The following is a 26,887-nucleotide window of genomic DNA, read 5'->3' as shown; positions in this document are numbered from 1 at the left end:
ATGAATTTTTAAGTAATATAATATCATGCAGTAGTAGAAATTTCAGAGGCAGCAAAATAATAGCAGAAATAAGGACTGGAACATAGAATTAAATGTCATTCAGAATCACAATGTCACATTTAAGTAATTAGCAGTTAACAGCTTAAACAGGCAAAGATATGTGACCAAGTGAACACATGAGATCTGTTGTAGCACCAATGAAGCACATTATTAAATAACCTTGGTGTTGAGCATTCCCATCCATGCAGGACACTAAAGGAGTGGACTTGCTGTCACCAATTTTATAAAGTTTTTCCAGTTACATACTAGCCATACATGCCAATTTCTAATTAACTGCCTTTCACCTTTGTATTAACTATAAAAGCTAACACCAAGATCAAAGAAGTTTTCAGCTACTGGTGCACTTTTTCAACAGTGAAAATACTGAGGGAAATAGTGGAAATAATTGGTTTGTTATTTGAGCAGAACTCCATAGTGACTGATTCTATTAAATTGACTCGGGGAATTTCTGACAGAGGAGTACAGTATGTACAGTTAAATACATACAAACAAAGGTTATTCATTAAAGAGCATAATGTTTGGCTATAAAAACTCACATTCTTGCACTACTGCTCTTCTTTTGTAAAAAATGGTTCATGAAAAATCTAAACCAAATTCGTTAAATGCATGTCGTGCAAGTTTCCTATGGAAAATTGCAATGTACTGTAAACTGTGCATATTAAAAATGGTGAAGTCAAACAACTCATCCATTGTCTTGTGATGTTCCACTCATTAACATTTACTTTGCTTGTTTGATCATTATCAACATGCCTCAGCTAAAACTCATCAATTGAAAATGTCCGTTTGGAAGGCCAAGAAAACATGCTGACGAAAAACATGCTTAAATCAATTGGTGGACATAGTTACAGCTGGTACAGTGTACAAACTAGTTGGTTACTAAGTTTTAAGTTATGCCACAAATTTAGGTAGTAGCATTAAGAAATCATATAAATCATAGCCAACATAAACATCAATTACTTAATTTGCACATATATTGATTAATATGAATATAAGAAGCTGAACTTGAAAACAAAGGTTACAGGTTGAAGTTGCTTTGTTGACTGTCTACATTATAGCAACAATGTAACATCAACATTCATCATATTTTTTTTTGTTCCTGTTTATTTTTTTCATAATTACTAATATTTCTAATTAAAATCTTTGTAAATGTGAGGAGGAAAAGCCCCTCAGTGAAAATGGAATTGCAGATATCAGCATTTTAAATTCTAACTAGTTAAAATTAACTACAGATGTCTCTATTTCACGTTTTGACTAGTGAAAATGAAATAGTTTATTTCTAAAATGGTAGTTAGAACAATACATTAAGTATTAAAGTAATGCAGTGATCACTATAGTGTATAAATCTGAGCAAATTGTTTTACATGTTTGACCTGTCGTTGTGGATACATCCCATTTATTTTGAACATATAAAGTGGTTTGAGGTAGTACACTTTGTAAATGAATCAATTTCATGAATCTACAGTATTTATTTTATTACTGGGCCCTTGACACTTGGGTGCATATTGTAGTAGAATCAGGAACAATTTTGAGTAGGTAACTATTTTACCGAAATCCATTCCTATTTATAGAATGTAGTCTAGAATCACCAAGATCTCTAACTTGCACGTGTTTGGGATGTGAGAAGAAACCTAAGAGTCTAGAAAAACTTATGGGAAACCATGAAAACTCCATATAGTGATAAAATGGGGTGAAACTAGAAAATTGGGAGGCAGCTTGTTAACCACTGTGGTATCATACTGCTCATTCCATTTACAGGACACATACAGTATAATTAAGTTTGTTGTAGACAGCTGCTTTCAGGCCACTATTCTGGAGGGGAAAATCAAAGATATATCCATATTAACTTTAGTATTGCTAGTTAACCACACGCGCATCTCTCGGATGTGGGGGTAAAACAGGGAGTTTACAAGATGCACAAACTGCACACAGATAGTAATAAGGCTGGGGTTTTAATCCAGCTTTCTGGTTTAACATGCTGTGTAAAAGGAGTGCCTAATGAATCCAGACTCCTTGATGATAATGGTTACCAAGTCTTTTTGCGACAGATGTATTATTTTTGTATAGCAAATTCACTGCACGGTGCACTGAAAAACATACAGAATCGACGCCTTTATTAAGGGTGGTATCATATGCCCAGCGGCAGTTCTTAGTGGCGACGGTGTGGACCGGGAGCGCGAGTTTCAATCTCTTACGTGTCGATGCCGCTCTGACGTCACCCTCACTATTATACCTTTTACTCGTCTGCCTGTGCCCACATGGTTTAATAGGCTGAGCTCCAGTGCACCGGGAAGAAGCAGTCTTTTAACAGATTAATATTGTCACCCGAGAGCATGCGACGTGTCAGCCATTACGGCGTTTTATATCAGCATTAACATCATTCAGCGTAGCCGATTTTTGCTTGCTCCAGGGAAGATCCGCGCGTCGTGTGCGCTCCTAGGCGTGCGCGAGATGCTGTGAAGCTGCTCGTTCACTATCCGTGACATTTGGCCACGCAGCTGCAGCCGCCAGGCGTTCGCTCTGCGGACGCCGCCAGTACCACTTGGATATAGTTGCTTCTTACCTACAAGTGTTAATAACCGTATTTTTGTATTATTGTACTGCGATCGTTACCTCCGTTCATAATGTCTGGGAAGGATCGACAGAAAGGGAAACTGACCAAAGACAGCGTTACCTTGCTGCCTTGCTTCTACTTCGTAGAGGTAGGTGCGTTTGCATTCCTACGGCACTCTGCAGGCTTAGCTGTGCCCAAACACATCCAACTGGAAACATTCTCTTGGTCCTTACGCCTTTGACGATTTTGCAATGGCAAGGCATTATATTGTATTTGTGCCAGAATAATTATTTACATAGGGATTATATTTGTGTGTGGGTGTTGGGAAGGTGGAGGAGGGGATTGGGTTATATACGGGGTTTGGTAGTGTTGAATACTATTTCACAAATGGAAATATGCCCAGAATGTGATTTTGTATGCATGTGTTAGCTGCCAGTAAAATCAACGTTTAAACAACGAAAAACTTAAACGCGTTTTCACAGGATCTCCACGGAAAGCTTTGGAATTGAATACACCAACTGATAATTGTGTTTTCTTAAAACGCAAGAGCCGTGTTTACAAGTAATGTGTGTTGTCAGCGCATTTTTCTCAACGTCTTCAATCAAACAACCAAAGAAGCCAGTAGACCGTTTGAATGGGATTATTTGTCCATGGGTAGTTTATGTTAGTGGCGTTGAACAGCATCTGATGAAATAGATGGCTTAGAAATGTGTACATTTATTATTGATTGACACGTTTTACTCAGGCTCTTCCCTTGTGAAAACCTTACCTTACGATGACAATTCAGCCCATAGAAAGCGCAAAATCACGATAATTAAATGCACATTAAAACACAACAGGATATCGCTGTCTTAGCTAATGCATTGGGAGTATCGGTTTTAGATCAAATTAATAATACACATCTATTGGAAAATTTGTAATATTGTTTATCAGATCTTACAGTTTAATAGTAATAAGTAAATTTTAGCCATTATATGCCCACAGTACAGAAATTCCTGCCTTTAGGATATAACATACTGTATAATACAGCTAAAAAGAATAGCTACTAATGTCTGCATAAGTGCTATCTATCTATCTATCTATCTATCTATCTATCTATCTATCTATCTATCTATCTATCTATCTATCTATCACTGGTATGCCTTTTTCATTCATTTCAACTCATTTCATACTGCATTGTCTCCTTCTTCTTTCAACAAACAAAATGTGCATTACATATTCATGGTTCTTTATTCTCAGGTAAAGTTGTGGAGTAAAGTGTCCAGCAACATTAATTCCATTATTCTTTGTTGTTTAAAGCGTAATCCACTTAAAATAAATTGGCATGCTATATTTATAGATTATATATAATAAAGGCTATGGCTTTAATCAGATTTTTTTATATTTCAGTTAAAAATGTGTAATGTAGTGACACCGTTTGAACCATCAAGTCCTTAGATACAATATTGTAAGATGGTATGCATGAACTACTAAGGAAGTAAATAGTAAAACTGTATATACCGTATGTTTCTTAGTAAGCAATATCCGCATTTATGACTTTGTTGTATAGTTCACACTTATACTTTATGTCAAATATTACTAACTGGAGCCATTGTTATTGTGACAGTGCTTTCATAATTGCATGAAAATATTTCCACAAAGTAAAAGTCAAGCACACTTAGAAAAATGGCAAAACTTAGGAAAATGGCAAATTTGATAGGTTTATATTTTTACTTTACTGTCCAACCCTGTCTACTTCTTGATGTAGAAACTGTACAGAGCTGATGCAGAAATTTCAAATGCCTTTGTGTATTTTTGCAGTTATAACAGAGGGTCCCAAATCATAGGAATCTTTCACAAATCCATTAAAAGTTTTAGTTATCACATTAGGATTATGAGTTGCATCTCTACTTCATAATGTTTACATTCTTATAAAAGTTTTATGTTTGTATGCATTCCTATTGGAATTTTCAATTTTGTCTTACATCTGTATAGGTGCATTTAAGATTAATCAAAAATAATGTACAATAATTTCCTAAAAACCTTGTGTACCCACTTGAGTTGGTTCCTACCCTGTCCTACCAGTTTAAGTACTGGTTTGTTGTCTCCCTGAAATAGATAAGCAAGTTTTAAAATGGATGGATAGATAGTTTTCTCAAACATCTTTAGGCTTAGTGAAAAACCTCTACAAATTTCAGACCAGTGTCATAGGTGAAAAAAGACAGCATCACAATTAGACAGAGGACAAAGTAAAAGTAAATGCATTAAAAGTCGTGTACTGTATAACCAAGGGAAACTCTGGGGATTAATCATGCACTGTATTGTGTTGTAAATATCAGTCTCTTTGTTTCCTTGTAACATTTTATTCCCTGTATAGTTTCTGAATGGTAATAGTTTAATGTTTTAGCTTCTAAATCTCTAACAGCTTTAACTTAAGTAAATGAATCCTTATGACACATAACATTCTTATTTATATAGTGTAATACAGTAATACATGTATGCCACATCTAATATGAAAACAGAACGTTCATACTTGTAGTTTTTTTATGTAGCTATTGTAGTTTGTTTGAAAGTAATATGTTAGACATTGACTTCAACACACTGTAAATGAAAGGTATAAATGCATATGGTGAGCACAGACCAAGACCGTGCATCAGCTATTATGTAAATTGTGCAGGGTACTTTATTACTGAGTTGGCACAGTTGACCTATATTCCATCCAAATGCAAAATTGTGGGCATCATGAGATTAAGCTGCTCTGCTGTGAGTAAAGCAACATTCTCAGAGAAAAATTAGATTATTTCCTAACATTTAAGCGTATTATAACAGCCATTTTATTAAATTGGCCATGCATCATTAGAACACATGTATTGTAATCACCTTTGTTTTATGAAATAGTTTTAACATTCTGAAATAAGCAGGATCAGAAAAATAAATAAACAAATGAATTAATATTCCCATTATTTTTTTCTTCTTTGAAAGATGTAAATTTTAATTATTTGTCCATTTAGTTAATTTTCTTACTTAAACCTCTGCTTGCAACAATAATGTGTGTGATATTTTTAGGTGTTGCAGTTTGTTTGCTTATCATTTTATGTCATTGTCTTAAGCTCGTGTACTGCATAGCATTAATTAAAGGATGCTTCCCTTTAAATCTTTTTCAATGAGTCATTAATTTGTACCATAGGTATTTTATTCCCTTATTATGTTATTTGCTGTATATTTTTCAGATATTTGAGTAGGAATATTCAAAATAAAGGTAAACATTATTTTTGTTTAAACAACAAAATCATTATTATGATTAATGCTTTTTGCAGAATGAGCTATTACAAAATGCTTTCCAGAAACTGTCGTTCTCTTGTCTTCTTGTTCTAGTCAGGGTTGAAGCGAACAAACTGAGCTGGACAGGACAGGCAACCCTATCCTTAGCAAAAATTTCAAGTACTTCTGAGGAGTCATTATAGGCTAGCTGAAAGATAAAAGTCTTTCTTCTTAGCTTCTAGGAGACATCCTTACTACATGGCCAGGCCATTTCAGCAGAGTTACAAGGACCCAGACCTGCGGACACAATCAACAGCAAGCAGCTTGTAACCATGTTAACACAAGTAGCTCAGTTGGGTTCAGCCTGAAGAGGTAATGTGGAGTTGCCTTGTGGGCTTTCACCAAAAAACAAACCTTTTAATTCTCGCAGATATGCCTCTTCATTGGAAAGAAACACTACTTTTTTCCCTGATGGCACCACAAATTAGACAATCTACAAGTCTTAAAGTTTAAATCCGAACAATATTTTCAATCTCTTTTTGGTGTTCCGTTATTTCATTGAGTAATAATAATTTCCAATTTTTACTCTCTTTTTTTGAGACTTTCGAATTTTTGTATTTCTATTACCTCTAACCTGCTCTGCATGTGTACCGTGCCAACGTTTTTGATTTCTTTACGACATTCTGCTTTGTCATCTACTCTTTGTCTTTTATTTCCGGCCCCGGCTACCGTACTCTGGAATCTTTAAAAGGAAGGGATTTTAAAATGATTTAATATATTGCAGAAATGCTATATGAGTCCCCAAGACTGATCAATATCTCTTCTGGAATAGAAATAGGTGGGAGGTGAAAAAAATTGGGCATATTTCATTTAGCAAAGTTTCTAATTTGGAGATAGTGGAAAAATTGTGTTGATGGGAGACTAAATTTGAAGTGTAATTGTTCATAGGTTGCAGACATATTGTTTATATGCAAATCTCTAAAGGATTTAATCCTATTATTATTATATTATTTTCAAACATTAAAAACTGTGTAAGTTCGAGAGGGTGGAAAAAAGTTGATTATCATGTAGAGGTGCCACTGATAAAATGTTGTCTAACTTGAAGTGCTTCCTACATTGGTTCCATATTCTGAGTGAATGAAGGACAGTTGGATTGTTAGTATATTTAGGGCTGTAGACACAGAATTTTGTGGGTCTGATATATATAATAACATATCATCTGCATGTAATGATTTTTTTCTGTTCAAGTCCTTCTCTAAAAATATTAAGAGAATATGAATTTCTAAAGTGAACAGCCAATGGCTCAATTGCAATTACAAAAGGCAGTGGTGACAAAGGGCATCATTGTCTAGTACCGCGTTCTAGTTTGAAGTAGTCTGAAATAATGTTATGAATACAAGGTTCTGGACTGGTATACAATAGTTTGATCTATGCACATATGTTCTGACCAAACCCAAATGTATGCAAATTGGGGAATAGGTAATCCTATTCAGCCATATCAAATGCTTTTTCTGCATCCAAAGATAATATGATCTCTGGAGTGTTATACTTTATGGGTGAATTTATTACATTAAATAGGCATTGAAGATTGGAAGTCAAATGTCTATGTTTAGTAAATCCAGTTTTGTCTTGTGATATTACTGAATGGAGCACTTTCTCAATCCTTCTAGCTAGGGCTTTAGAGAGTATCTTGACATCATCATTTAGAAGTAAGATTGGTCTATATGATGCACATTGTAGTAAGTCCTTATTTTTCTTAGGAAAGATGGTAACAAATGGTTGGCGAAAAGTTTGAGGTATATTTTTTTTGTCTCTTACTTCTATAAATGTTGCTAATAAGAGGGGAGCTAACTTAAGTGAAATTTTGTTTATAGAATTCAGCAGGGTACCCATCAGGACCTGGTGCTTTCCCACTCTGAAGGGAGTTTATAGGATCTAGTAATTCTGATAGTGTCAGAGGTTTATCTAATTCCTCTGTACTTAGAATATCTAGCTGTGGTATCCATAATGTATCAAAAAACACATTAGATTGTGTCTTGTGTTCTTTAAACTGAGTAGAATATAAGGCCTTATAGTAGTCTCTAAATGTGTGCATTATATATACATGGCCACTGATTCTATCTTCGTCTGTGTTGGTGATTACTAATACTTCATTGCGAATCATGCTAAAGATGCTATGTAAAATAATTATTGATTCAAAATATGTTTAATGATTGGCTACTTTAGCTAAACTGTTCATGGTCAGCTTACTTATCAATACATTACTATCAGATGCTACTATTCTGTCGAGTTAGACACAGTGCCAGTTAGTGTATAAAGAGAGAATGGAGAAAGCCATGTGACCTCTTGTTCCATATTCTATAAATTACAGTTCTTGAAGTTCCCCTATAATGATGAAGAGATGAAAGTTGATTATTTTAGTATTTGCAAATGACTGTGAAGCTCATTTATTGCTGTAGATACAATGATATGGTAATACCAGGAGAATTCAGGAAAATTTAATTTGGCAAATAGAAATAGAAGTAGCTAAACCATATAAAATTCTATATTAGATGAACATATTTTAGAGGGGACTTTATGCCCTACAAAGGATTGTTGATTATAGGTCGCATATATTATTTATCATTTTGAATCCGCTTTACTTTCACAAACTTCCACCTCAAATTTGCTGAATCAAACTGCCTTGAGTTTTGTTGTTTTAGTAGGTTATGTATATTTATATCATTTTAACACAGCAGTCTCTCTTAAAATATATGAAATTATTGATATTTCAAAAAAATTAAATGTCATTTTACCAAAGTTATAATTCACATTTTACTAAAATGCCCTCTGAATGATGGAGGAGAAGACAATTGTGATTAATAATAGACTGAACAGGATTTTTCATTAGTTTAACAAAGTTTCAGGTTTTTATTAAAGAAACTACTTACAATTTGTGTTGCACTTGTGTAGTTTTTATAGCAGATTTTCTGTAATGTATAAAAATTTTAATAATATTGTACCTATCATTAAAAAATATGTCTCACTGTAAGTATCCTTGCATTTCCACACTGACTTTATAATTAATTCAGAAAATCTGTATTTGTGTTTGAAATAAATCATAAAGCATTTCAATATTCTTTTTTGATATAGTGATGAATTTAATAGGTTTTGTAGATGTATCTGTATGAGGCTTAATACAAAATGTTAGGATTTACCTGTCAATTTGCTATTATATTTACCTACAAATCATAAAGTGAGACAGATTTGCACAAATCATTTTATATAAGAAAATGTTTTGATTTATCATTGGAAAAAAGTTACTTAATGAAATATATATATATTAGCCATTTGCGCCCAACTACGTTGTGCATGTTAAAGTTGTCTGTGAAGGGCTCCCTGTTTAAACGAGGCTGCCAGTCGTGAACTGGGCCCTTCGTCGCAAAGCCATTATGATTTTTTATAAGGGAAATAAAATTACAAAACAAAACCCTTGGATATTGATTCGATAGGAACGGCCTACCCTTAATCATTGTCTGAATAGTAATTATGTGGTGGTGTAGGAGCATTTCTGCTTCTGTCCGTTCACAGTCCGTCTCATTTTCACGATGCTGTCGTTTCCTCTCACAATCTCTTCTCAACCTTTCTCCAATGTCGCAGGTTGCTTTGTGGCAATCCAAAGAGTAAGGCAATATACACGGAGCAATGGTTATAAAAGGGGGACACATAGGTATCCAGGCAGTTTAAAGCATAAATAGGGATCACTTCGCTGACATGTGAGCAAGCCACGGTACAGCTGTGAGACGTGCAGCACTCGCCGGCTACAATGTAACAATAATAATTTCCGGAACGTGCTGTTACATTGTCATTCATTTTACCCACTGTCTTTCTTTCATTCATATGTTATGTAGGCAGGTACCTTTTATCTTCGGCAATCTCATTTTCTAACCAGGCCTCAGGAGCTAACCTGCGTAACACTGTACACCACCCCTTTCGTTATTCCGGCACATTGTTGACATCCATGAGTAACAACAACGTACTAAACTGGAAGGTGGTCTATGCATCCGTGGAATTCGCGGACAAAGATCAAGATCTAAATGAAGATCTCTTTAGTTAATTTAAAGCACAACAGTTTGTTTAGTTTGAATGTCTGTGTTTTGAGGTGTGACTGGAGTACTACAGTCTTCAGTAGTATAAGCCTGGAGGAGGTTCTTAATGCAATGCCTATGTTTTAGTGGTCTCTCTACTGCCATCTAGTGCTTCTTCTTCTAATTAATTTGCGGACAAAGATCAAGATCCAAATGAATATTATATATATATATATATATATATATACTGCTCAAAAGAATTAAAGGAACACTTTTTAATCAGAGTATAGCATAAAGTCAATGAAACTTATGGGATATTAATCTGGTCAGTTAAGTAGCAGAGGGGGTTGTTAATCAGTTTCAGCTGCTGTGGTGTTAATTAAATTAACAACAAATGCATTAGAGGGGCAACAATGAGATGACCCCCAAAACAGGAATGGTTTAACAGGTGTAGGCCACTGACATTTTTCCCTCCTCATCTTTTCTGACTGTTTCTTCACTAGTTTTGCATTTGGCTACAGTCAGTGTCACTACTGGTAGCATGAGGCGATACCTGGACCCTACAGAGGTTGCACAGGTAGTCCAACTTCTCCAGGATGGCACATCAATACGTGTCATTGCCAGAAGGTTTGCTGTGTCTCCCTGCACAGTCTCAAGGACATGGAGGAGATTCTAGGAGACAAGCAGTTACTCTAGGTGAGCTGGAGAGGGCCATAGAAGGTCCATAACCCATCAGCAGGACCAGTATCTGCTCCTTTGGGCAAGGAGGAACAGGATGAGCAATGCGAGAGCCCTACAAAATGACCTCCAGCAGGCCACTGGTGTGACTGTCTCTGACCAAACAACCCGAAAGACTTCATGAGGGTGACCCAAGGGCCCCATGTCCTCTAATGGGCCCTGAGCTCACTGCCCAGCTGCATGCAGCTCGATTGGCATTCGCCATAGAATACCAGAATTGGCAGATGCACCACTGGTGCCCTGTGCTTTTTACAGATGAGAGCAGGTTCACCCTGAACACGTGACAGAAGTGAAAGGGTCTGGAGAAGCCATGGAGAACATTATGCTGCCTGTAACATCATTTAGCATGAGCAGTTTGGTGGTGGGTTAATGATTGTCTGGGGAGGAATATCCATGGAGGGTCACACAGACTGCTACAGGTTTGACAAAGGCACCTTGGCTGCCATTAGGTATCTGGATGAAATCCTTGGACCCATTGTCAGACCCTATGCTGGTACAGTGGCTCCTGGTGCACGACAATTCCTGGCCTCATGTGGTGAGAGTATGCAGGCAGTTCCTGGAGGATGAAGGAATTGATACCATTGACTGGCCACCACATTTTCCTGACCTAAATCCAATAGAACACCTCTGGGACATTATGTTTTGGTCCATCCAATGCCACCAGGTTGCACCTCAGACTGTCCAGGAGCTCAGTGATGCCCTGGTCCAGATCTGGAAGGAGATCCCCCACAACACCATCTGTCATCTCATTCGAAGCATGCACCGATGTTGTCAGGCATGTATACAAGAACACAGGGGCCATACAAAGTGCTGCGTACAATTTTGAGTTGCTGCAATTAAATTTTGGCAAAATGGACTAGCCCGCCACATAATTTTTTCACTCTGATTTTTGGTCTTTGAATTCAGGGCTCTGTAGGTTGATCATTTTCATTTCCATCAAACGATGTGGCATCCTTTCGTTTCTAACACATTACCCAGTCTATATCAGTATAGATATCCAGGAGGATTTCTTTTTCACATTGAGATCTGATGTGTTTTCAAAGTGTTCCTTTAATTTTTTTGAGCAGTTATATACAGTATATATATATATATATATATATATATATATATATATATATATATATATATATATATATATATATATATATATATATATATATATATCCCTTGCTTTTGAAAAATAATTATACAGCCCACATTTTCCAGACTTCTTAATTGTTTTATTTAATGACAGAAATATCTAAAATTAAAGAAAATAATGAATATCTTGTGGTAAATGTAAAAAAGCATTAGTTTTTTTCCCACTGTGCCATTGAAAATAGTTATGGGAAATGTTAAAAAGAGTATATCTACATTTTTGATTCAGTTTACTCTCTTTTTAGTGTATTTGCCAGTTGAGGACATCTGTGTGATACATCAGTAGTGAATTCAAGCAGACGCAGCACAGTAGGTGATTAAGCACTGGAGTTAATAAAAAGGTCAATCACAATGTTAACAAATGCCATTTAAATATTGTAGAGTCAAAATCCAGATTGGGAAATTCAAAGGAATGACAATCAGATATGTGCCGAGTACAACACATAATAGTATTGATTGGAAAGATAGGTTAAATGATAGAGTATCAGCTGTGTGGTACATCTAATGGGTTGTAAGATCAGATTTTAATGTCTGGTGTTGACCATTGTCAAAGGAACAGCATATTGGTGCTTTTACAGCACATTACTTAAATGCAGTTAGATTTCTGTTGTGAAGGATATAGCAATGTCTCATGACCTGATAAAAAATGATCATAAACTGCAGTTGTCAGACTTGCTAATCCAATGATTACAGCAAATGCTGGTATTTTTCTCATGACTAGACTGATTCTTGCCTCCTGCTTTATTGAATGGCAACATCCTTTTTTGTTGCTTGTTTAAAAAGTAAAGTTTAGTAATCTGGTATGTCTTTGCCAAAGGCTAGTTGCAAATCTCTGGGTCTCAGCTTCAACAGTGCTTGTCCCATTGTGTTTGATCAAATTATGAGATGCATGTACTGTTTAGACTTTCATTACTGAACTAAATACATTAATAGATAGTAAGAATTAGAGAGCTGCTCGCAGTAGGTTTCCATGTTCCTACACCATCTTTATATTTTTAGTTACTTTATTTTTGTCATTAGAGTAGTCATTTATGGAAGCCAGCAATCTGCCATGCAGAAGAAAGCTTTTTCATGTATGTTGAAGCAGTTTTTTTTAGAATAATTTGGCATACAAGTTTTCATAGAGGAGTACAGCACAGTGGCACAGTTTTTGGTGGTAGTTCTGTTTCATATATTCAGGAACCTAGGTTGGCGTACTATACAATTACACAATATAATACAATTTATTTTTGTATAGCCCAAAATCACACAAGAAGTGCCGCAATGGGCTTTAACAGACCCTGCCTCTTGACAGCCCCCCAGCCTTGACTCTCTAAAAAGAGAGCTGGTGCCCCACCCGGGGTTTGTTTCCTGCCTTGCGCCCCATGTTGGCTGGGATTGGCTCCAGCAGACCCCGTAACCCTGTAGTTAGGATATAGCGGGTTGGATAATGGATGGATGGATGGACATAATTACAGTGGAGTTTCCTTCATCAGAGGATATCAGAATGTTGTTTACAACCCGCGTTAATGCTGTTTCTGTACTATGACCAGTGCGGAAAACAGAATGGAATTTCTTAAATAAATTGTAATGCGTAAGGTGTGACTGAAGCTGATTGGCGACTACTTTTTCTAGTATTTTAGAGGGAAAGGGTAAATTTGAAATAAGCCTATAATTATTTAGTATGTGTGGGTCTAGGCCTGACATTTTAAGTAATGGTTTAATGACTGACATTTTTAGTGCTTCAGGTACTGTGCCATGCAATAATGAACTATCGGTAATGTTTAAAATAGGCGCTGCAAGAACATTCATTTCACGTCTTACTAGTTTTGTTGGCACTGGATCTAGGGAACAAGTAGTGGGCTTCATTTTAGAAATTAACGTTAAGACTTCCTGCTCAGTTACAGGATTAAAATTACTAAAGGCAGGGTCTGCTAAGCTAGTATTTGGTTTATATTGTGATGCTGAGATCTAGGATCTTATATTTTTAATTTTCTCATTGAAGAAGTTCATAAAGTCTGTACTGCTAATATCTGTTGGTATTTTGCACTGTAGGTCTGAATTCCCATTTGTTAATTTAGCGACTGTTCTAAACAGTACCCGAGGATTTTTATTATTGCTATCTATTATTGTAGAATAGTATTCTGAGCGAGCTTTAAAGAGGGCTTTTTAATATCTATTAATGCTCTCTGTCCATGCAATTTGATGTTTGCGGTATAGCAGTTTCATCCAACATTCTAGAGATATGCAGGGTTAGGTTAAATGGTGACTTTTACTTGGCATTTCTGATTACTGGATGTCAGCAATTCATTGTGATGGAATTATTTTATGTCTCATGTCTTGAGCTGATTGCTTCCAAAATGGGCTATAAAATAAGTGGATTTTTGATTTCAGTATTTAAGAATTAAGAGCTGGTTTCCTTTCTAAAGTTAATGACCAATGAACAATAAACATGCTTGAAAATAAGTTTCTTTTAAAACCCATTTTGACATTTTTATTTTTTGTGCTCTATCTAACTATCCTTTAAAAATGTTTTTAAACTGTCTTGTGCCATATTTCCAGTGGAGTGCTGCAAAATAGCAATTATTTATAGACTTTATAGTTAACAGTGTCTGTGCTAAAATTCATAAAATAATTTGAAATTATTGTGTTGAATTAATGCAGGAAAGCTTAAAAAACTTGTGACGATGTGAAAATCATGGTGTTTAGTCCATTAGGATTCCTAAAGATCACAGTGGATAAATAAATGAAGGGTTTTGTGCTAAAGCTACAGACTTAGTCCCTACTAGCCACTCAGTTGAAGAACCTACAGCAGGGCTATTCAATTACAAATTCAGTTGGGCCAGATTGCCAAACCAAGAAGGTTAGCTGGGCCAGTCATTTTAGAGGCAAAGCAGCTCGTAATGACAAATTTTAAAACCAACACAAACAAATTTATTGAAAAACATAAGGTTTATTCGTTGTTTCTCTTTTAACTTTGGTCAGTTTGCAGAGCAAAAGGTGCATACAAAAATAGCTGAATTAACAGAATCTGAGGTAGCCCCTATTTTTTCCACTTGCAAAAGAAAAAAAAACTGACCTAGGCTACATATCTGACCTATCTGATCACAAAGTGCATAAAACAAAATAGTGCACAGTAGTAGGCTATTAGAAATAACATTGTTTCCTTTTGAAACAAAATAAACAACTTGCACACATTTGACCCAGGAACATCTCAAAGTGCATAAAATAAAAAGTGCACAGTATTCACAACTATAACAACACTGAGGGAACATATTTTAAATCACCATGTGTGATTAGGCATGCCTCTGTTACGCATCCCACATTATATTGATGTATTGTAGGCTACAGTTACCCTGCTGACTTAATGGGAGAATTGACATTTTTTGTTTTGAAGGAGAGCAGTGACTTTAGGCTCGTAAGTTGTCAATGCAATTCGAAGGCATTGGTGGAGAGTATGGTCAGTCAGGGAGCAATGAGAGTTGCTTTTTATGGAGTTCGTGTGTGAAAAACTTGACTCACATGTATATGTTGATCCAAACATACTGAGCATGACGATCGCTACTTTCTTAATGTTAGGGAACTGATGTGCGTTGACATCAGTCCAAAACATTGCAGGCCCGTTAGTGGAAAGCTCCTGTGCCATGGTTACAGATGACTGCATGTCAACAAGTTCGAGTGTGAATTTCCCCTCGTCAATGGAAGGGACCAGTTTCTTAGCTCTGGCGGATAAGTCCCTTCTATTGCAACAGTGAACGGGTCTCTGACAAAACGGCCAACTCTGTGGGCAGATCAAGTCCATCCAATCAACCAGCAAAGTTATTTTTCAACATCGCAATGAAATCTGTCATCACATCCGTGATTTGTGCGGGGTGAGATGCATTTGCGGAGTGTCGGAAAATGCAGCATTCGCCTGTGCTCAAATCATTTGCGAAAAGGTCCAGTTTAACTTGGAATGCGCGCATCTGTTCCACAAGGTCGATGACAGTTTTGTCTCTGCCTTGTAGTCCCAAATTGAGATCGTTCAGGTGTTTGAATATGTCGCTCAGAAAGCAGGCATCGGCCATGAAGTTGTCGTCCAGTATGCGACTCAAGTGCGTTTCTGCCTTTTTGCTTGCTGCCGCGGAGGAAAGTTATGATCTCTTCTCTGAGACCGCAGAAACGCTCCAGTGCTTTGCCTTTGGACAGCCACCTCCGTCATTATGCAAAAGAAGGTCGTGGTGCTCAGCAGACATTTCTGACAGCAGCATGCGGAATAAGCGGTGTTGGAGGCTTGATGTGGAGCGAATAAAATTAATTATAGCCATAACGCTGTCCATTGTCGTTTGAGTGCCCGCTTAGTTTTGCGCACAACACGCCTGATGCACAATGCAGTGTAAGGAGATCAACTGAGGTGCAACAGCGGACCAACGTGCTGCCAAACCATTCACTTTCCCTGTCATGACGGAGCCCCATCTGTCACAAGCATGCACACACGCTTCATATCCAGACCACTGTCTTTAAAAAAGGCGGAAATTTTCCCAAAGACTATATCGCCAGTTGTGTGTCCTTCTAACGGCAGTAGGCGAGCAGCTCCTCTCGGAAGCATTTGCCATCAAAAAAACGGACATATATGCACAACTGAGCAGTATCAGTTTTGTCTGTGGACTCATCTACTGCTATAGACATAGTATCAGCTTTCATCAGGTCTCTAACAGCGTTTCATACACATCTGCAGCAAGAATTTCAACCCTACGAATGTTTGAAGTATCTGACGGGGTACGTTTTTATAGCAGATACCACGCTCATTTTAATTTTATCGTCATTTATCACCTCATCCACGACAGCCAGCATACAGTCCTTCACGGTTTCAGAGTCTGTGAATGGCCTTTTCTTTTTTGCCAGTATCCAGGAAACACGAAGGGATGCTGCAGTAGCTCTCTCTTGGGCTGTGAATGACCGCATCATGGTAGTACTGCTCGGTTGTAAGATGCAATCAAACTCTGCACTTTTGCAGCCCTCTCTTGAGATCCCTCTGGAAAATTGGTGCGAAAAGTGTGGTGTTTCTCAACATGATGCCTCCACACATTGTAATCTTTAAATACTCCAACGCCTCATTACAAATTAAACACATCGGTTTGGCGTTTGGATGTGGCGAAAAATAAACAAGTATTTGTCAGTCCAGGCAGGGTTAAACTTACGGTTTTCATTGGCAATTTTACGTTTCAGTGTTGAGAAAGACATATTGATAGTAATCTAAGCTACTATCGTGCGCTCTGCATTGTTTGCGTGTTGCAGGCTACGTAATTTACGTAGGAATGCGCGTTTTTGGCGGGACCATAGACATAAATACTTTATATTTATATTAATATACTATATATTTATATTAATATAATATATACAGTAATCCCTCGCTATATCGCGCTTCGACTTTCGCGGCTTCACTCTATCGCGGATTTTAAATGTAAGCACATCTAAATATATAATCACGGATTTTTCGCTGGTTCGACGCTTTCTGCGGACAATGGGTCTTTTAATTTAGGTTACATGCTTCCTCAGTTTGATTGCCCAGTTGATTTCATACAAGGGACGCTATTGGCGGATGGCTTAGAAGCTACCCAATCAGAGCATGTATTACATATTAACTAAAACTCCTCAATGCTAAAAGATATGCTTCCGCGTGGCGCTTGTTTTGTTTGCTTCTCTCCGTCTCTCTCTGCCTGACGGAGGGGGTGTGAGCAGAGGGGGCTGTTTACACAGTGGCTGTTTGCCTAGAAGATAGGACGCTCCTCTACAAAATGTCGCTTTATCGCGGTGCTTCTGTTTACTTTAAAAGTACGTAATGATTTTTGATTGTTTGCTTTTCTTAGCGAGCGCTGCTCCTTTGAAGATAAGATATGTTTGCATTCTTTTAATTGTGAGAAAGAACTGCCATCTCTGTCTTGTAATGAAGCACAGTTTAAACGTTTGACTAAAGGGTGTTATTTCATGTCTAGAGGGCTCTAATAATGTTAACAGGGTGGGAGAGTTTATAAGGGCTTAATATATATAAAAATAACCATACAAACATATGGTTTCTACTCATGGAAATTCATTTATCGCGGCAGAGTCTGGAACGGATTAACCGCGATAAACGAGGGTTGACTGTATATATATTAAATTATATTAAATAACAATTTATGAATGATATATATTCATTTATTATCTATGGGCGGAACCACGGGCCGGGCCACTCGGAGTTTGATTCTGGGCCGCATTTGGCCCGCGGGCCGCCAATTGAATAGCCCTGCCCTACAGGAATTGCCTAACTTTCTAGGTCTCCAGTTGTGACATTTTTGTGACATTTTACTACATACATGCTTGTGAATTGTAAGTCAGCTTTAATACAAGAAAGACTTGAATAAATACATGTAATTAATAGAAATATTCATTTTATAACATCTTCTGTTGATTGTCATTTTTTTACCATATTTTAGTATTTACTACTTGTTGATGTATGTTGTATCGCTTTTATACACTGCTAAATTTGGAACAGTATCTATTGTGGAATAATTTAAATGCTACCTTTTAATGTATTTCATCTTTATTTTTAATCTTATGTTTACATCTCGCTCTTTATTGTATTAATTATGTCAAGGTGTTTTGAGCTTTCATTTTCAGACTATGTGGTTTATTAACCAAATTGTTATTCTATTAAGATAATGTATCTTAAAAGAGGGTTCCTTTTTTCCTTATGACACTTTAGGTAACTCAGACACTGCAGTGCAGATCCTTAAACAGATGTTCAGTATTGCTATAGCTCATACTTTTTCAGTCACTTGAATTCCTTGTATTAGACATTAAAATGTTGTTTGTAATTAAGTTATTACACTAGCTTGTGAGGAAATTAGACATTTGGTTTTTTGGGCCTAATGCAAACCTTATGCATAATGTAATGTGAGGGATTTTATTGCTGTCTCCATAAAAGCAAAAGTTTGGGTAAAAGTATGACATTTGATTTTCTAGGGAACAGACATGGGACACATTATTATCTACCTTGGCCTTGGCCCTTACCCTTTTTTGCTTTTCTCATGGTACCATGTACACTGTCACTGAATAGCCATTCTAGCAGGTACACCTAATCGTAAGTTGATCCTCAGAAAATTCCTCAAAAAGCCTGATTTTATTGGAGCAGGAACTCAACCAGGCAGCAAAAGCATAGTACAGGGATGCTACGCTATGCCAATTCAAATGTTTTTCATAATTGATTTAAAATCACTGCTAGTGAATTTCAACTCCAAATTGTTTATTACAATTCATGCAACAGATACACAGTTGGATTCAGATTTGATGTTTGGAAACTCGAGCATATTAAGCATAATTCACTGTCATGTTGCCGCAATCACCTTAGGAAATTCATTTTTCTTGTGCCTTTCTTTATTGTATTTTTTAGTAACTGATTAGCAGCATTGTTCAAATATTCAGTTTCATTGAAACATTATTCTTATTGTATTCCAATAGCTCATCTGTTAACACCTCCTGCATTAGGTTGCATTGTTGACATCTGGTAACATGGATCCGAGAAGTCCTTGAGTTTTTGACATGCACTGCTCATCAATATAAATAAGCAGGAAGTATGGGTCATTAGGCAATATTTTTTAAATATACCAAAGTAAAGTGATAGATAGATAGATAGATAGATAGAACTTTTATTTGTCTCCAGAATGAAATTTGAGTTTTTACAGAAGCTTTTCTCTTGGGTATTATATTAATTTGCATCCAACCCTACGATCGGTCCTCCAACTTGCAGGGATATCATGGGAGTTGGTGGCAGCTCAGAGACAACAGACCTGAGTCATTTCTGCTCTCCATGGGAGTAGGTCTGCTGCAGGCATCCATAAGAAGGCTGCTCGCATTATGAAGGGGATGGGGGGGACAGCCCTTGGGAGCCTCGTCCACAGAAAAGTCAAAACTGTCGAGGAACCAATGGGGTCTGGTCTGTCAGGGATCATAACTGGTGTGCTGCTGAGGCATCGCCTGCTGCATGGCAGCACTCAGGTCTCAATTTGAGGCAGCTCATCCAGGTAGGTGCATGAAATGTCTTATCTCTTCTGCATTTCCTCTGCTGTTGGAGGAGCTTCATAAACTCTGCATTTCAGAGGTGCACAGACTTGGGACTGGCCATATGTCTGTAGATGGGTACACTTTTTATTGGTCTGGTCACTCGGAAGGCTGTCATACTTAGGGAGTAGCTGTTTCCATGGCAGATTAGATCCTTCCGAGGATGATATGAGACTCAGAATAAGGAAATCTCTGAGTGCCTTGTCAGTTGTTTCAGTGTACAGTATTCTCCAGTTGCATTGAGTGATGTCTCTGATGTCATCTTTGCTGTTTGGTTGATGAGCACCTGCTGGGTGACATTCCTCTGGTCATGGGTGATTTTAATGCGACCACTGGCACTAACAGGCTGGCTATCAGGATAGTGTTGTTCCCCATGGTTCTGGTGACTATGGGGAAAGTGGCTCAATGTTCCTTGCTTGTGCAAAAGGTCAGGGTCTGTGGATCACTGGGTCCTGGTTCCAACACCCTGAGCCGCACAGTTAGACTTGGTACTCCAATACTGGTGGTGCAGTGAAGATCGATCACATCCTCGTGGGCAGATGCTGGAGGCTCTTACAAAACTGTATGGTCTACAGAAGTGCCCAGTTTGTGGATTCTGGCCACAAACTTGTTGCTACTGTGAAGATCCAGCTTAAGTCCAGTAGGCTATCATCTAATAGGAAAATAAGGCTGGACCTGACCAGACTCCAAGATCAGGCTGTTTTTAAAGGCTTTGCATACAGTTTGTGTGAGGAACTTACAGACCTGGGTGTGACTGCTGATCCTAATGTGATGTGGGAGACCTTCTGTGTCAAGACCTTGAAGATTGCTGAGGGTTGTGTTGGTGTTACCGGTGTTCCCTGGAGGAGGTGTTTCATCCCACAGGGCACCCTGGATATCATCAAGAGTAGTCGCAGTGCATTCCAGTCTGTACTGAGAACTGAGAAGGATGGATGCGAGGGCTGTGAGGGGCAGATAAGAAGGCGTTAGAGGAATCTGTGAGCAAGTAACCATCTATGGTCTAGTGATCCACACCCTGCTTTCAGAGAAATCAAAGCATTACGCACATCCAAATCTCTTTTTTGGAGTGTCGCAGCTGATGGAACGGTCCTTACGGATGACACTGCAGTTGTGACCTTTGGTCTGGCTACTTTGAACTGCTGTTTAAAGCTGATCCTCCATCTAGGACCTTGGACATCTCTGGGTCCACAGTTTTTGATGCCGATATTCCAGTTAGCTATGAACCTCCCTGTCTTACTGAGATTGCACAGGCCGTGAACCAGCTGAGGGTAGGAAAGGCTACAGGGATCTGCCGGGGTGAACTTCCCCAGGCTGGTGATAAGGCTGCTGTCCTGCATTGCAAGCAATCTTTGCTTCCGTTTTGGGATACAGGCGTCATCCCATCTAACTGGAAAATGGGACTTGTCGTCCCTGTGCAGGGGGATAATACTGCTCTCAGTACTGGGTAAAATTCTTGCTAGGGTCATCCTCAATAGGGTCCGTGATGACTCGCTAACCTCCCAGCAGTCTGTGTTTATGCCAAAAAGTCTACCATCAACTGCATCCTGCCACTGAGGGTTTTCATGGATCACAAACGCGAATATCTGCAGAGTTTCTTTGCAGCCTTTTTCGATTTTAGTAAATTGTTCAACTTAGTTGATTAAGCTGCCCTCTGAGACATCCTGAGACTTCACGATATCCCCCTCAAAGTTGCTGGATATCATGGCTGGCCTGTACACTTGTACTGTGAGTGTTGTGCAGTGTGGAGGCAGAACCTCTGTGTTTTTTCCCAGTTGATTCTGGGATTCATCAGGGGTGTGTTCTTGCTCCTACTGTGTTTGATGCTTGTATGGACTGAGTGTTGGGCATGGTAGTGGGGTCCAAAGGCTATGGGGAATCTGTTGGTGAAGAAAGATTCACTGATCTTGAATTTGTCGACAAGGCTGTGATGTTCGCAGAGTCAATGGAGTCTCTGATTGGGGCTCTAGGCTTTCAAGTGTTCTGTATAAAATCCCAGATGCAAGCCTTTAATGGCCACTTGGGCACAGCCATCAGCAGTGTGTCTGTCTGCGGAGAAAGTGTTGACCTTGTTGAGAGGTTTACTTAATTCAGCAGCAACATTCATGTCTCTGGTGACTCTTCCTATGAAGTCAGTAGATGGATTCGGAGAACATGGGGGTTTCATGAGTTCGCTGGAAAGTGGTGCTTCCTGTTTGCTATATGGTTGTGAGACCTGGATGATATCCAATGAACTGAGATGAAGCCTGGACTCCTTCGGTACTGTGTCTCTTCACAGAATCCTTGGATACCACTTGTTTGACTTTGTGTGTATAGTCCCGAATGAGGCACATTGCCTGCATTTTGAGGGAGCCTCATTGTTGAGGACCTGAGCAGCTGAACTAGGCCCACATAGTTATGCTCACATAACACCTGGCTCCACCATATAGATGGTCATTTCCAGTGGGTGGAACTGGACCGTGTGTCTGTCTGGGGGGTTGCCAACCAAGATTCCGAGCTGTTTTGTTTTGTGATGGGTGCAGCGACATGTTGTACGAGTGCATGCTCCCTAACCTGACAGAAGCTCAGTAAATAAATAAATGAGTAAATAAATAAATGTACACATACTCTTTGGTCTGAACACACACACCAGAATGACTATAAAGCAAGAAAATTAAAAATAAAGAAAACTAATGACTTGGCTATTACTATCACATTGAGACATTATGTAGACGTATTGCTGCTGCTATAAAGGAGCCCCAGTATTGTTTCTTGACACAATTCTGTGGAATAATTTGCACACTGAAAGTACTCAGTGTTTGTGTGTCAGAAAGAGGATGTGTAGCATTGTTCATAATAGCACTCATTTTTGTTTTAATTCTGTCCTTCACTACTACCTTCAGGAGGTCCAGAGTCTTTCCTATAACTGAGCCAGTCCTTTTAATTAGGTTGCTGATTTGGTGGGCCTCTCTTGAAGTGATGTTATCAGCCCAGCACAACACAGTGTTGAAAATTGCAGTGGCCATCACAGAGTTATAGAAGATGTGAAGGATGTGACTTCCCACATTAAAGGAACACAGTTTCCTAAGAAAAAATAACCTGCTCTACCCTTTCTTATATTGTTCCTCTGTGCTACCACTTCTGCATCTACTCCTTGAATAGCGACTGGACATAGAGGCAATTTGGTGCAGTGAAAGTCAATATCCAGTTCTTTGGTTTTGCTGATGTTAAGATGCAGACAATTCTCTTTGCATCAAGAAACAAACTTCTCCACCTGACTTTTGTGCTCTATCTCATCCCCTTCATCAATACACCCCATAAGTGCAGAATCATCTGAGAATTTATGCAGGTGACATGATCTGGTATTATATTTATAGTTGTAGGTAGGTGTAGAGAGTTTGTGTATTAGCTCTTTACAACTGTAACTATTTTTTTCACCGACTGACGTGGAACTCTTATATGTTGCCAGCTGCCAGCTCATTCCTGGCGAAGTGGTGCTTGATGAACTATTCATTCTGAGTCTCCCTTTTGGCACCATTGCTGTACTCAGCTGTTAGTTTGCTGACCATAGATTTACACAATCTGAGTCAGCCTCTTCCATAAATCATCTGTTTCCAGTCATATCGCTACAGTTGGCTGGGTTTTTTTGGATTCTCAAAGTACTTTCATGAAAATAACATTAAGTAATAAACTCCTGTTTGCATGCAAACATGATACCCCCAGATAAATCTTTAATATTACTAATGAGGACAATGAATTTCACACATCCATTACTACCTGCCTTTAAACAGTATTATTTGATATTGAGTTATTAGTTATTTTGTGGAATAATGAGGTACACTAAATAAAGGGGACACTCGGTATAAAGCACTGCAAATTATGTAATTTGTCCATTCATCCATTATTGAACCTGCTTAATCTAGCCCAAGGTTTGACCCTTTGTCAGAAGCATCTGACATAAGGCAAGAACCAGCCCTAGACACAACATTACAGGGCACACTCAACCACATAGCCACAGTAAATGTTATAGGTCCAATTTAATGTTGCCAAGTCACCTAATCTGCAAGTGTCTGGGATGTGTGAGAAAATCTGGATTACCTGGAGAAGAACCCAGGCCAACTTCACATAAAGTTTGAGTCAGAATTTAAAATTAGGACTTTGAAGCTGTAATGCAGCAGGGCTAACCACTGTGTCATCTTCTATTCATGCTGTTTAAAAATTAATTCTATGTTTCTTTTGAAAACCCAGAATGAATCTGTGCAACTGTATGACCCAAGCGTGACAAGTAGTACCAGGAGTGGTTGCACAGATGGATCCTCAAGACCAGGCATGTCAAACTCACTACCATTGGCAGGCCGCTTCGACTGCCATACGTGCGTCAGCGGGCCGCACTGTAACAAATACTATTATACTATTAAACAAAGTTACTATAGTTTTCTTTCCAATACTGAAAACTTTAAAAAATATAACACTTAAAGTTTAAAGAAAAGCAATTTATTTCCATATAATCTCCGTACAGCAGCGTACAATTAGAGTCTTAGCCTCTTAGCTAAGTCCTTATATTATTATATTATATTCATTATATTATATTCATTGCTTATATAGGAGTCTTACAGTGTGAGATTTATTTCTTTTGTCCCAACACTTGGCATCTCTTGTTAGTAACCAGTTCGTTAATATCAGGCTTGAAATCTTGTGCAGCTGCAACTTTTATGAAGGATGAAAGATGCTTGGCAGTAAGTCTTGAGCGATGTGGGGTTTTGGTAGCTTTCATTAACGAAAACAATTGCTCACAAAGGTAAGTGCTTCCAAACGTAGACAGTACTCTCGATGCCAACTTATGGATCTGCACATATGAGGGTGGCAGGTAAGCATACAAGCCTGGCACACCAACTTCGTTGTATTTTGCCATCAGAATAGAATCTGACTGCAGTTCAATCAATTCCATTTGGATATTCTCAGTCGCATTCTCAGCGTTGTAAGAGTATGGTTACGTAAACAGCAAAAAGTCCTCTTCGTGTGAACTGAAATCGCGAAAACGCTCACTGAATTCAATACTCAGTAATACATGTTGGAAAACATATCCTCCAAAAATCAAATTTTACTTTACTAAGTTTACTTCAAAGTTAATATTGTAAAATAAACCGATATGCAAAAAGCCCACTGACCTACACTAATCTGACTCAAAATCACAAAAATCTGTTAATAAACTACTCCCCAACTTCTCGCATCCACTTCAGATCTTCAGCTGTAGTCTGCACTAACTGTTCGTTACAATACTAGCACAAAATTACGCAGGGATTCCAGAAGTTCTCCGGGATGAGTTTTTTCGTCATGATGTTGAGTCGATTTCCACCTTGGACAAATGATTGGAAGACTCCTGGGCAGCTTAGAGACAGGTGGTGCATTTTGCTCTGCCAGGAGTACACTCTCAACCTGCCCGAGATCGTCGCAGTGAACACGAGCTTAGGGCCCTAAACATCCAGTTTCCTCAGAAAGGCCATCCCGGGCTTGAGTCCTTTCGAGTTGTTGTTTGGTAGGTGCCCGCGAGGCTTCTTGGATGTTTGCCATGAGGAATGGACAGGGATCCGGACAAAAGCTCTTTGGCTGAACTTTGCATATCGGGTAATTTTGTTGCAAGACAGGATTTCTAAACTGTCCTCTATCACTGTGGAGCATCAGCAACATGAACAAGAAAGCCAGAAACGTCTATACGATAGACGCTGTAAACTCCGTGAATTCAAGCCTAGTAATCGTGTTTGGTTCTGATTCCATCTGACCCGCACAAATTCCTAGCAAAATGGCAGGGTCCTGCCATTATTGAGAAGCGTATGAGGCCAGTGAATTATAAGGTCAGAATACCAGGCCAGCGAAACCATTCCAGGTTTTACATGTTAATCTCTTGAAGGAGTGGCATGACCCGCAGAAGGTTTGCGCTTCCTTTGCTACTGTCTCTCAGATCGATGTTGCCATTGGTGACAATTTGACTGACTCGCAAAAGACAGAGTCGTTATCTTTGATTGAACAGGACAGTGATGTTTTTTTCCACCTTGCCAGGCTTTACTTACCTAGCAGAACATAAAATTACTACTGAACCCGGTGTTAGGGTGCAGATGTGCCCATTTCAGATCCCAGAAGTGCAACAGAATACTGTGGGCAAAGAAGTCAAACAGATGCTGGCTTTGGGTGTTATTCATGAAAGTAAGGGAGAATGGTGCAGTCCCGTTGTATTAGTCCCAAGATCGAATGGTTTGAATCGGTTCTGTATTGATTTCAGACGCTTGAATATGGTCTCCCAATTTGATGCTTACCCAGTGCCCCGTGTTGATGAATTGTTGAAAAAGCTCGATCAGACCTTCTATATCTCCATGCTGGATCTCATGAAGGGTTACTGGCAGATGCCTCTTGAGGCGGACAGTTGTGAGAAAACAGCATTTTCAAATCCTGACGGTCTTTACAAATTCACTAGACTTCCCTTTGGTCTTCATGGAGTGCCTCTGACTTTCCAGCGTATGATGGATCAGATCTTGTGTCATTCTGAATACTCCGGGGCATACCTCGATAATCGATGATTGGCATACACACTTAGTACGACTTCAGGCTGTTCTTGATAGCTTGAGACAGGCTGGTTTGACCACTAACCCTAAGAAATGTAGGTTGCGTATGTCTGAGACTCATTATTTGGGTTATTCATAAGGCAGGGGTTTGATCCGCCCCCCCAACTTAAAAAGCCGGATGAGGTGTTTGCTTACCCGCGACCAGAGACACAGAAATAGGTTTGTGCTTTTCTCAGTCCTAAGTCCTCATGGTTTGGGAGATTTTGTGATGAGTGAGTCAGTGGTATTTGGCTTTTATATATATACTAGCAAAATACCCGCGCTTCGCAGCGGAGAAGTAGTGTGTTAAAGAAGCAATGAAAAGAAAAGGAAACATTTTGAAAATAACGTAACCTGATTGTCAATGTAATTGTTTTGTCACTGTTGTGAGTGATGAGTGTTGTTGTCATATATATATATATATATATATATATATATATTTACACACACACATAAACATATAT

The 26,887-nt window shown here is 38.5% G+C and overlaps 1 protein-coding gene across 1 annotated transcript in view; it reads left to right on the top strand.

Moving 5' to 3' along the window:
• The first annotated feature begins 2,278 nt into the window (after positions 1-2,278).
• LOC120514937 (2-lysophosphatidate phosphatase PLPPR4-like) overlaps positions 2,279-26,887 on the top strand; it is a 201,362-nt gene continuing 176,753 nt past the window's right edge. The window contains exon 1 of the mRNA XM_039735594.1: positions 2,279-2,759. Within this exon, the coding sequence (XP_039591528.1) occupies positions 2,682-2,759 (78 nt within the window). The 5' untranslated portion in view covers positions 2,279-2,681. The remainder of the gene's footprint in view (positions 2,760-26,887) is intronic.

This window comes from Polypterus senegalus, chromosome 14 (assembly GCF_016835505.1).
Source record: "Polypterus senegalus isolate Bchr_013 chromosome 14, ASM1683550v1, whole genome shotgun sequence".
Classification (NCBI taxonomy): Eukaryota; Metazoa; Chordata; class Cladistia; order Polypteriformes; family Polypteridae; genus Polypterus; species Polypterus senegalus.
Note: the sequence above shows the minus strand (reverse complement) of the source record. Positions and strands in the feature narration are given on the sequence as shown.